The 12,683-nt window shown below is 33.8% G+C and overlaps 1 protein-coding gene across 2 annotated transcripts in view; it reads right to left on the bottom strand.

The window, feature by feature from the left end:
• Positions 1-205: 205 nt before the first annotated feature.
• LOC149778682 (ras-related protein Rab-14) overlaps positions 206-12,683 on the bottom strand; it is a 40,112-nt gene continuing 27,634 nt past the window's right edge. For both annotated transcript variants that reach the window (XM_089939494.1, XM_089939493.1), the window contains exon 9: positions 206-8,881. In XM_089939494.1, the coding sequence (XP_089795620.1) occupies positions 8,776-8,881 (106 nt within the window). In that variant the 3' untranslated portion in view covers positions 206-8,775. The remainder of the gene's footprint in view (positions 8,882-12,683) is intronic.

The raw sequence follows: 12,683 nt of genomic DNA on the forward strand, positions 1-12,683 counted from the left end.
AACATCATAATAATATTTGCCAGAGGTATTTGTTAAAAACAGTCAATACTGAATGGTGAACCTATTTACAGATGTCATCCATCTACAAAGGTCTGTTTTGCCTTTTCACATCCATGATTATTACTGACATGTTTGACTATGAATTTTGTTCTATACAATGATACCATTCCAAATTTTTTGAATATTTAAAAAAAAAAATCAAACATCAGAGGATAGTAATTTATTCATCCAATTTTTCTATCCTGGTCTCACAATAATACAACTCAGTTGGTATCTACTTAAAAATAAAGTCAAGCTCTTTACAACAACTGATTTTGTTACCATAATTAAATGACTGAAAATGAACATAGTCATTGAAATGTGAGTTTACAGGGCACTCAACAGTGCTGTTCAAATGTGTGTAAATTTTCTAAAGAAAAACTTGCTACCAGGAATAAGAAACTTAGTCAATAAGTCCACTGTCCCCAGCTGTCTGGTCAAGGGGACATACAAAATAAAGTCTGTTTGTCCATGCACTCATATATAGTATTCAATCATTAAAACACTGTTCCTGTTCATGGGAATCATAAAAGTGACCCAAGTTCTAAGAAATGAAGCCTTATACTGCAACAGAACACAATAATTGACAACTGTATGTATATATGTATGAAGGCTAGGCAATCATTTCTCATATTTTTTTGCCCTTGTTTAATATAGGCTTCAAAGAATAGAAACTGATTTTCAGTCAGTGGAGTTTGTATTAATTGTATTAATGTGGACCAACAAGACACAGCATCTGATATTTATAATGAGCAGCTACTGCAAATGAATAACAGTAAGATATGAGGTCGTAACTCTGTCCGATGGAGAAGGAAACAGTCAAAACCATGCCAACTTGAGATAATGTAAATCTCCGTAAAGTTCAATCAAATTATCTCAGAAGTTCACGAAGATCAGGTTTAATGAAAATGTCATAACCTAGACCTTCAAAGTAATTTATTTTTAAAAAATGGTTTGCTTTGGTGCATTGTGGGAAAGCAACACAAATACTAAAGAACACACCATAGTAGCCATTTATTTTAGTAATTATGGTCGCATTATTATACAGAAGCAGTATCTCGTCTTTTTTAACAATAAGCATGAAGTTAATCCAAAATTTATATGTACAAATTTCTAATCCCTGTGATACCAATGTCTCAACAGACCATGCCACAAAAACAATTCCCACACACATCTACAACAGCATCTAGTAATAATGTTTGTTTCATTACAATTTCTTCCTTTAATCAAAATTAAGGTCCACCCAAACATTAAAGGCATAAAGAGGAGCTAATAAAAAAGGCTAACAGCTACTGCATTTCTCCTGACAATTATGAAAAAAATTGATATTTTATTTCATTATTTATTATGACTGCTTGCAATAAAGTGTAACATTCAAATAAAGCATTTTTCCAGCAAAAAAGAATGCTTCTTCCAAGAAATGTGAAATAATTATCTGCAGAAATAAGATTACATGTTAATAATGGTGTTCTTGTTCAATAGTTTCAAATATAAACAAGAGAATATAACACTATAAAGTAAATATTTAATAGATGAAATGATGCACATTTTGCACCCTTACTCCTGCACCAAAATTCTTAATTCTCAACTATACATATATTCATTCATAATTTTACACAATTTACATAAGTTGCCTATATTAACACAATGAACATTGCACACATTCAGAAAATAAAATTCATCTATCACAATGCAATGCAATTTCCAATTTGCCTTTCCTGCCTTACTTCAGCGAGGAGCAATACGAGATTTACATTCCATGCACACAAATAGGCTTACAAAATCATTTATGAAGCATTGTTTGATATCCAAACCCCGAGTGTACTGACAATTTTCTTGCTGTTTTAGTTGTTTTGCAGCATTTATGTTCGTTTATTTCACCAACTCACAATGGCTTTACAAGAAAGCCACATTTCAACTGTATCCAAAAATCACACCTCATTCAATAAAATGAGTAATTATTTTTAAAACGCCACCCCAAGTAAACAAGTGGCAGATGATATGCCAGACATGTGTTTAAAAATAGATCCTTCATATAGAGTATGTTAGACTATGGAGGTTATTGACCAATGGGTCTCAATGTCCTGGACCTTTGGTGGAGGTATGCAGTCTCGAACAAAACCATTTTCTTATCAACTTACCAGGACAGTGACCTCTTATCATGGACACCTGTATCTATAGGTTTCATTGTTAGCCTAAGCCCAAGTCATCCACCAGTTCTGATCCAAGAATCAATCAAGAACTGAAGTTATACCCTGGTTCGTCTTTCGGTCACAATGATCTCGATCCTTTGACCCCAATCATTAAGCTTCTTTACTACCCAAGTGCAAGTTTTCCACAAATTCAAATTATCTGTGCAGAATTTATTTTTAATTATTCAGACAGTGACCAGTATCTTCTGACCCCCAATTAATTAGGCTTCTTCCATACTCAAAGTCGTCCGCAAAATTCAGTCCTTGTCTGTGATACAGACCTAATGTTCTTGTGTGAAGACCATTTTCCTTCTCTCAGTCAGTGTGACCTTAACATTTGACCTTTTGATCCCAGATCAACAGGCTATTTCCTCACCCCTAGTACAAACCATCCAAAAAATTTGGTACAGGTCTATGACTAAGGACTGTATTTAGGAAACGTTATTTTCAAAATCCATTTTTCTTCGTTGAGTCACAGAGTCACTGACATTTGATCTTTTTTTTATCCCAAAATCAATAGGCTTTTTCCTTTATCCAAATGCAAGCCATCCACAGAATTTGGTAACTGCGGAAAATCAAGAACTCATGCTAACGTGCAGAACAGAATAGGAAACAGATGAATGAATAACATTGCAAAATATGTTCTGCCCTAAGGCAGGCATATTCATAATTTTAAAAAAAAGAGTCAAAATGAGATCCCAAATGACATACATGTACAAGTATTTTAAAATCAGAAACTTTCCTGACAGGAGTTATTCATAAAGATATATGCCAATATCTAAATACAATTCATTTTCCTAGAGCTTTCTGATTAAGATCACCTATAGAAACATGCAAGAATTCACATATCAAATTATGTCGTAAGTTCACATCTAAACTGAGTTCTTTTTAACCACTCAAATCACCTGAATGAGAAAACATCCAAGTTAAAGATCAGTCTTAAGTTCTGCAGGTGAAGTACAAATCTAGTTTTCTTCACTTGATTGTCAAATGTAACTAAATTTACTTTATATTAAAACATACTTGGGAGTAACCTATCCAACGTATGGTTAATGTACTGACCTGTGGCCTTTTCACAAAAAAAACCCCCAAGAAATATCTGAATATTTGTTTTCATTCTACTTTATAAATCAGAAGTTCTCTAACTGAACTGCCAAGCTGCTAGGTTTGGTGTTTGAGAGAGAGAGAGAGAGAGAGAGAGAGAGAGATAAGAGAGAGAGGAGATAGAGATATAAACAAGGAATTCAAGAACAATTTGTTAAAATTAAAAGATAACTGGTACATATATTAAGGTTACCAAAACATTTTGGGGCCACATGTTAACTACTGGAATTTTGACATAAATAACAAGTATAAACTACACACTATACAGCATCAGCTATGAAGCTACCTTCACTATTACATTTCTCCTATTAAAGCAAGCACATGACTAGCCTTAGGTTCTATATCAGAATCCAACAGTTATGGATTTAACCCAACCCACCCTCCCAAGAGGTGTTTTTCCCTTCCAATTATAATAGTGGTGTATTCAGTACTAGATGTACTATATTGTACATAATATTCAAACATGCCTTAATCAGCATTACCACCCCACCCCACTTTTTTTACCTCCAGTCTCTTCCTAGTGTCTTGTTGACACTTAACTTTGGAAATTAAATCAGCCTCAAAAACTGATGTAACATGAACTTTATTCAGCGCTGCCATATCTGTGGAATGGACCTCCTGCTTAGAGCCCCAACAAGGGGAGTTAACCCTTTTGGTACATACAGTCATGGAATGGGGAAATGTTTCTTACATCAATGTGTACCTATCCAGATAAACTTGATCCCTAAAAAATTTGGTTGAAGATTATTTTTTAAAAATATATTAAGAGTACAATCAGACCCAGAATAATTTGGCTTAACATTACTTTTTAAGCACATCAAGGGTACAATCAGACCTATAAAATTCCCATTTCTTCTTGCCTGAAGCAAATTAATTTTCACATGTGCAAAGCATATATCCAAATCTATATTGTCTACTGGGAAGAAGAAATCTGATGCTACTCATCTTAATGTAACTAATAATTTTAAAGAAAAATACAGTGATTTTTTTTCTATTTTTGTTTATATCTGGAATGGAAAAACTATTAAAAGGATATTTTAGTTTTTTTATTTATACTTAATATGCTCCATCACAGAAAGTTAAAACTAAAAAGGAAAAGTAATACAGCTTAATTCTTTTTTAAGAATGAGCATTTAAACTTTCAAGGATGTTCTGCGGTCTGATTTGTTCCTGGATGAAACATTATTATAGTCATTGTGAATGCATATTCTTCCTCTGTTACGGTTGTATACAATATTTATTTCATGATCTAGATGTTACTGTAAAACCTAATAACATTACAAATGCACAACAAGAAAAATCATCATCATACTAAATTGCCAGGGGTAATCTGCACACAAAAAACCTTTAAGCTGTATTATGCAAACATATTCAAATTTCTCAGTTAAATGAAACTTATTTTATCAAGATAAACTGACACTGATAAACTTAAATGAAATTCAACATGTTTACATACTAATGAACAGAAAGGCTGTTTAGTGATAAAGAAATTGCTCCAGCATTTCAACATTGAACAATGAAAAGTAGAACTAAAGTTTGCATGCAGAGGAGATAGATATGCTGTCTTTGTAAATGAAACTAGACTCAAACTGAACTGATGTGTTTTTACATTTATTTCTTGCAAAGTAGGCATATATTACTGATTCTCTCATTTATTCTTACCCTTTAGTTATGTGATTTTTCCCACGATGGTTAAAGGTGGGCTGTAAAGGATGTCATAGCTTTATCCTTTAAAGAATACAGATTACCATATTTTCATTTACTTAGAATTTCTATTCTGATAATATCTGATTTAGCTCAAAAAATTTTGGTCAAGTTAACCATACCTTAAAACCCTGACTTGCTTCCTAAAAAAAAGATCAATTGTGATTGTTAAGCAATATAGTTTTATGTATTTGTACAACTTACTATTTATAGACCATCAAATAACCATGGGAAAGAATCAAAAGATCACTTTCAATTATCTCCCTGGAAACCTCAATGAAAATGTACAGTGATTAACAAGAGTTTCAAGTAGGCCTAATATCACTCTCCCAGGTAACTGATAGATGTAACCTCAAGAAAGCAAATTCACACATTAAGTGAAACTGAGGAGTGAGAAGGGCAAGAAAAGTTTGAGCACTTAGCTGCCACATCGTTTCTCAGGCTTAAAATGTGTTTCTAGTTTCATGCTAACAACACTGGACTGGTTTGTTGCAATATAATTCTGTAAAACTTATTTATCCCCTCTCTATTTACCAAACAAGAGCTACAGTTGCATGACCAAATTTTATTCCTTTGAGAAACAACTCTGTCAGTATTACTCAACAACACAATGTTATAAAAACAGACTCTTTAAAAAATTTCTTTTTAAACCTTTTCATTTGTCTGAGTTAACTTGCTTTAAATTTGAACTGACCACAATTAACAGCATGCAAAGGTAACCATTTTATTAAATCATGATTTTCAGTCTATGTCCAGTAGGTGCTACAAAATACAGTCAATATATAAATGAGCATGATCTCTATTACTTTTACCTAAGAATAAAATGAAATGTGGTCTGACCACAACATTCTGAAATTCTGAAAACCCTGAATTTTTGTAAGCTGTATTTTTTCATCTATTTTCCTCTGTTTCAAATTACAAATTATTCAGTTTAATCCCAAATTTTTCATTATGCTAATTTATGTTTTATTAAAATTCATAAATTTCTTATTCTGACATAATTCTTGTTAATTTTGTAAATGTTTTCCAAGCAGGAGAAATAACTTCAGAGCACAAAAGCTGTGATTCTCAACAGAACTGATCACAGGTTAGTTTCCAAGCTTTTTTAATGCAAACTGCTATTTTAGCCTCCACATTGGAAAATAAAGTCAGCCAATCAGACGCAAGATGACCTCATTAATATGCATGTATCTCACTCATTATAGAACACATCCAAGATTGATGAGACAAGCTCATATTTGAAGTCCAATCAATACTGGATCAGCAATCCAGTCCACATAGTGGAAACATGCTCAGCCAATTGGATGTGTGATTACCTCAGCAGTATGTTCTGCTGTTGCTCATTACTGAAGTAGTTCAAATACTTTACTATTCTCCAAGTTTGATAAAAAAAAAATCAGAGATATCATAGTGATAACAAGGATAACCAATCAGATGCAAGATCATCTCATTAAGAACCATGGTATTTACTCATTACTGAATTTATCTGAGACTTTAATGACACAAACCCACATTCTGAATTTAAATGAAATTAGATCAGAAGTAAATCCATCAGTGATAATAAGCAATTGTTGATGGATGCATGCATGATGCTAAGTTCAAATAGCCTTTTGGCCAGGTGTGCTAAAAATATTAAATATTAAAATAGATATCAAATATTTCTAACTGAAGGAATTCCTTTAAAAGCAACACTGAATCAAATGGAAAAATCTAACTTAATGTACTACATTATTTTATTATCCCCTATGAATTTCAGTTAATAACTGAAAAATAAATACTATCACTCATTCACTTTCTGGACAATACAGAATTATAAATACAGAAATTCAGTTTACACAGTAAAATATATCAACCTCTACTTAAGTTCAACTTGGTACACTGTGATGAAAAACAAGTATTTATTAACTAGAACATACACATGTATCATAAACCCAATTTTACACAAAATAAATTTAAAACATTTCATGATGTTACGGATGAAACTGTTGTACTTGAACAGAGCTGGCCACTTCTTTTCATTTCTGAATCATCAACTGTGTAACAATTTTTTTCATGCTATAAAATACTGATTCTAACCAGTTCAGACGAAAAGCAGACATTGCAGTCTAAAATTACAACTTCTTAGCCAGGAAAAAAAGCAGCAATCTGTGCTCTTGTGTTCCATTTAATGTCAAATATTTATATTACTTTGACATTACTTTTCCTACAGCGCCTCTGCATAAAGCTTCAGTATTATTAAAAACTACAAAACAGCCAATGCATTTTATCTTATTTTTAATGTTCCAATATACATCTACAATTTTGCATTAGACTCATTTATAAACCATGCCTCCATGTTCAGTCATGCATTCATCTTGACATGTACCAGTTAATTATATCACAAACAGGTCACAATGACTTAATTAAGGCTGTTTCATTTAAGCATACATGGCTACCCAGGGAAGACAGTTTTAAAAAAATGTATGCCAGGGTACTTTAATTTCATATCAAAATGATAAGAAAAATCAAAATTGCATCTATGGGTAAGTGCCTCACATTAAAAGTACCTTCCCTGGGTCCCTGGTATGTTTTACTGAAACAGCCATTATCAGGATTAAGACAACACTAGATATTTAGATCATTTACTGTACATGCTGTAAACTCCAAAATTCTATAAAATGCTTGATGCCAAACAAAATCTAAATCACAAGTGTTTAATATTTTATGTGGGGTACAACTTTTAGCAGATTCTGTGGAATCCACAAAACAACAATTTTAAAGATTAAATAAACAATGATTTTTCTGTGGACACAAGAGGATTCCTTCCGTATTCCATGAAGAAGAAAGAAACAACAAAAATGTCATTCTCTGCAAAACTAAGAAAATCGTTAGCAACAAAAATAAATGAATTCACAGTGAAACATTTGAGGTACTATTTAAATATATATGAATGATTCTATTTGTAGGGTCAACTGAAATTTAAAAATAAAAATTGTAATACATTATTGTATTCATTCCAACTAACTGAACTAATTATAAACTGAAGAACTCAAATGAAAAAAGCTAAAACACATAATCTCTTATATACTAAACAATCTCAAAACCCTATCTCGGCTCAATCAAGTTTATTCATACAATTCAATATTTAAAGTCTATCTTCCATTTTCTTGCTCATGTGAAAACATTTCAAAATTATATAATCATTATACTCAACTATGTACACAGCATACATAATTTGTTAATCCCAATAAATTATTTTCTTTAACACATCTTTTAGTGACACCAACACATAACTGACATGGATTTATCTGAAATAAGGAAACATTTGTGATTGCTGTAATCAAACAGTTAGAACATTACTTTGGCCCCATTAATTAATTTTTGTGGATTGAGTCTGAACTTGAAGCTTTCTCATAAAATAAATAGTAACATTCACTGTGGAAGAAACACCACTGCTTAAAGTATATATTGAGAATAAAAGAAATACTCAGAATACGTATATTTCATGTCTGGACAATGTAATTAATGACAAGACAGCCATTGCAACCCTATCAATGCATGTGCTCTTGTAACGAATACAAATCCTTAAGAACAATATTTGTCTAAGGACTGATGCATTCTCATTTTGAAGACTGCATGCATTTAACAGTACACTCTCTTGCAAGCACACAGTGCATACTCCCCCATGGAATGGATATCTTGTATGTGTATTAAGACATAGATAAAAACAACATTTGTCAAAGTCTTAGGTCTGTTACTAGCATGCACAACCTTCTTTGCTTGGTGCCTGGTCTGTACTGATAGCACTGCGTGGTGTAGCAGGCTTGTGTTGAACACCTGATTCTGCTGCATTGAGGTCCAAGCTAGAAGAGAAAATTTCATTATCCGTTAACAAGCTATCATCAGCAAGGAAAGCAACTGATGACAATTGCATATCTGCCAACCCTTTTAGTGCAAAAATATTGCTTATGATAACATTTTAATGCATATGTACAACATCTACAACCATCAGTAAAGTAGGACAGTACCTTCCTTAAGTGCATGTGTTGCACTCTTGTACCTTCTGAACAGGCACCATGTTCCATTCAGAGCACGCTAGTAACTGAAAGAGGAAGGTTCATTTCTAAAAGAAATTTAATAAACCAAATCTGGATCGAATTACATGAAGTTTCTCTCTGTATTTATATATGTCTTAAGATCAGACTGAGTTGTTGATGATGAAGCAGCAAGATGATGTTTATTAGCTTTTTCATGCTCTTGTTTGTCATGGGTGCCTCCATGTCCATTAGCGAAATCACATTACACAATTTACTGAAAGTAAAGTTTTCTCCTTTACTAGATGGTTTCATAAATCTAAAGAAGACAGCACAATTGTTCTTCCAGTTTTGTTTTCTTGTCTTTCCTGGAGAAAATTCTGAATATTCTGCTCTCCTTTTCAACATGATAAGTTGAATATTATGAAGGTGAGATAAAGTGATAGCAGCAAATGTTTGTGCAATCCAATATGGCAGATAAGACAGGCATGGTAGCCTCGATTTCGAATAAACCAATCATATTTTAGAACTCTATTCCTATATACATGGGATAATTTTCTATCAGACTGGAACTACTAAGTGCCCATTCTAAACAAAAAATTGCAAGGAATTTTATAAAAAAATATATATATTTAAAAAAATGGATTTTTAGCGAGAAAAACAAAAACTCGTTTTCAGGTCCAAAATACGGGAAAAACATGACACCTGGGAGCTATGAATTGTTGTCAACAATGGCAGTGCATATTTAGTTGGTAGTTAGGTAGGTATCTACGTTTGTATGCATCTATCAGGTTTAATGATACAATTCTGGCCATATAATGCCAAACACAAGACAGTAGTCCTGGCAAAGTCAAAAACCAACATTTGTATTAGGAAAATCCAATTTTAATTTAAAGGTGTGGTCAACATTAATATCTGACACTAGTATCCAAGATGGGCTATTATACAACAGGAGGCCTAAGTGAGCATGATAAGTGAGCAAGACTTACATATCTTACATAGCTACCTAACTGCTACCTATGTGGGCAGATGTCTGTTAACTTCTTAGCTAAAAAGGTTCTGCCTCAGACAGCTAGATTTGCAAGGTGGTATTAGTTTTCCTAAGGTATTTTAATTGGGAAACATATCTGAAGATGAAACAGATAAAATAAAAATATTGAAACTGGGTTTTTCCTAGCAAAATATGTTTTTATGAGAATACTTACCCAATCATAATACCTTAGGAGAGCTACTACTATCTCGCACATCCAGCCCTCCCAGATAATACTTTTAGCTAAAGGATTTAAGTTGACTTTATTCCTATATTCTAAGACTTCTCGTTTCCCCATAATTAAGGTCACTACTCACACAAACATGCCTCATGGCAAATCATGTAAGCAAGAGCAAAATGAGCATAATTAGCTTATTTTCATGTTTAACATCAATATTAATGTGCCATTTTATTCAGAACACCATACATAATGATATTAAAGTAAGAAAAATAATTGCACACATTTTTGTATTTGTTTTAAGGTGGCACTCTACAGTTTCGTATGTTGCATAGGATTCAAATTTAAAGAAAAATTATTTCCCCAGCTTTCCTCACTGGTTATACTGCCTATTTAAAAAAGTCCTTGTATATCTAGGTATAGTTCAAAGAACTTTTAATTCCCTTTATTTTAGTGTATGATTGATGGGTGAAATATGGGTTATAGAGTGTACAGCTTGGCCTTACTCCAGATGTGCACCTTTCAAAAAAAGTGCTAGCTCTAAATGGTCATTTTCACTTCCTGAACTTCAGAGGTAAATTTTATAAAAAAGAGTAGATAACTTTTGTTTAGATTTTATATATTTGGTAATTCATTCATTGCACTTTCAGAAGCCGGTATGATCTAGTCTGGCAAAATTCATTTTCCCTATTTTAACAGCTGCTACGGATAGTGTACTTTAGACTAATTCAGGCATATTTTTTTTAGCACAAGGGAGCAGTCATTTTAGTCTTTTTAGTTAGCAGTGTGCTTAGTTCATGTACAATTGCCAAAAGTATAATATCCAAAGAAATGCCAGCCACATTACATTAAAGAAGCATAGAGGTATGCCAACTTTCTCTCTACTGTGCATCTTTTAAATGCAAACAACTTACCTTACATACGTCACTCTCTCAAAAGTACATAATGAGTGCCCCCAAAACCTGTCAGGTACTAATGGAACGTAAAGCATGCTCTCTATGGATGTAGCTGCCAAGAGACTGCAAGGGTGTATGTGTGTAATAATTGGGTAAGTATTCTCAAAAAAACACATTTTACTAGGAAAAATTGGTTTCTTCTGTAAATACATTACTCAATCATAATACCTTAGGAGAATAGGTAAGAGGAGTGATGTGCATCTCCTTACCCCAGAGATACCATCTCCAGTTCCCTAAGGTATGTGAACATCAAGGTAGCTCAACTGGAAGGGAATTTATAAGTCAGAGAATGGCTTCAAATAGCCCCCACCCCACCCCACCCCAATCCAGCAGAAGGTGTCAACTGACCTGTTGAGCTGTGGATATTTGTCCCACCAGACTTAATTGGGCCCTTTGAGATGACAAATCTCAGAGACAAAAGAAAGAGAATGTGGGCTCTGATCTGGTTCCCAAAGCCTGAATTATGCTGGTTAGAGAACAGTTCCAGTCCAATGCTAGGCTGGTGGCAACTGCCCTAACCTCATGAGCCAAAATGCATAATGCGTTCATTTGATCTGGGATTGTTTCTCTATATGCAGAGCAAATGACCCACTTAATCCAGGATGAGATAGCCTGTGTTGATATATTCTCTTGTCCTTTCTCGTGAGGTAGAAACAGGCGTGATCTCCCTCGATGCAATGGCTCTGTTCTATTAAGGTACCACTTCAAAGCCCAAAATGGGTCTTGTTGGTTGCCTTGAGCTGATGTGTCCAGACCAAACAAAGGTTTCATTATGAAAGTCTGGTTACCTGTAGAAGAAAGCCAGTTCTTGGTGATGAAGTGGATGCCATCATGAGTAAGCTGACCTGTCTTGTCGGAACTGCATGTAATTTGGGTCTGCTGATAGGGCATATATTTTGTTACTTCTGCCCAAGTCGCAAATGTTATAAGGAAGCAGGTAATGTATAAAAGATGTGCTAGAGATGCCCTTGAAATTGGTTCAAAAGGTGTCTTTTTCAGCCAAGTTAATACCCAAGATAGGTTCCACTTCGGGCGCAGGGCTAATGTTTATGGCCAAATATACTCAAAGTTGGACAGCAGGTTGGATAAGACCTTGTTTTGTTGGATATCCTCTCTTCTGTGATGATGAAAGGTGTCAGTGATTGTGGAATGGTAACCTTTTATCATACTTGGTGCTCACTTTCTCTCTTCAAAGAGCCGCCAGAGGAATTAGCTATTTGCGGTATAGATGCCTTCGTTTGTGTACCACTGGGTGAAAACATTCCATTTGCCTTTGTATACTTTCAGAATGGAGTACCTTCTTGCCTTAGCAATTCTCTCCATGAACAGTTGTGAGAACTCATTTCTGAGGGCCTGTTTAATACGATCCAGACATGCAGGTTCAGTAGCTCTGGGAAGGGATGAAACAGCTGATGTCATGTTTGTCTGAGTAGAAGAGGGAAAATCCAAATTTTCTGAGGAGTTTCT

The sequence above is a fragment of the Sinohyriopsis cumingii genome, chromosome 17 (genome assembly GCF_028554795.1).
Source record: "Sinohyriopsis cumingii isolate HCF-2022 chromosome 17, ASM2855479v2, whole genome shotgun sequence".
Lineage (NCBI taxonomy): Eukaryota > Metazoa > Mollusca > Bivalvia > Unionida > Unionidae > Sinohyriopsis > Sinohyriopsis cumingii.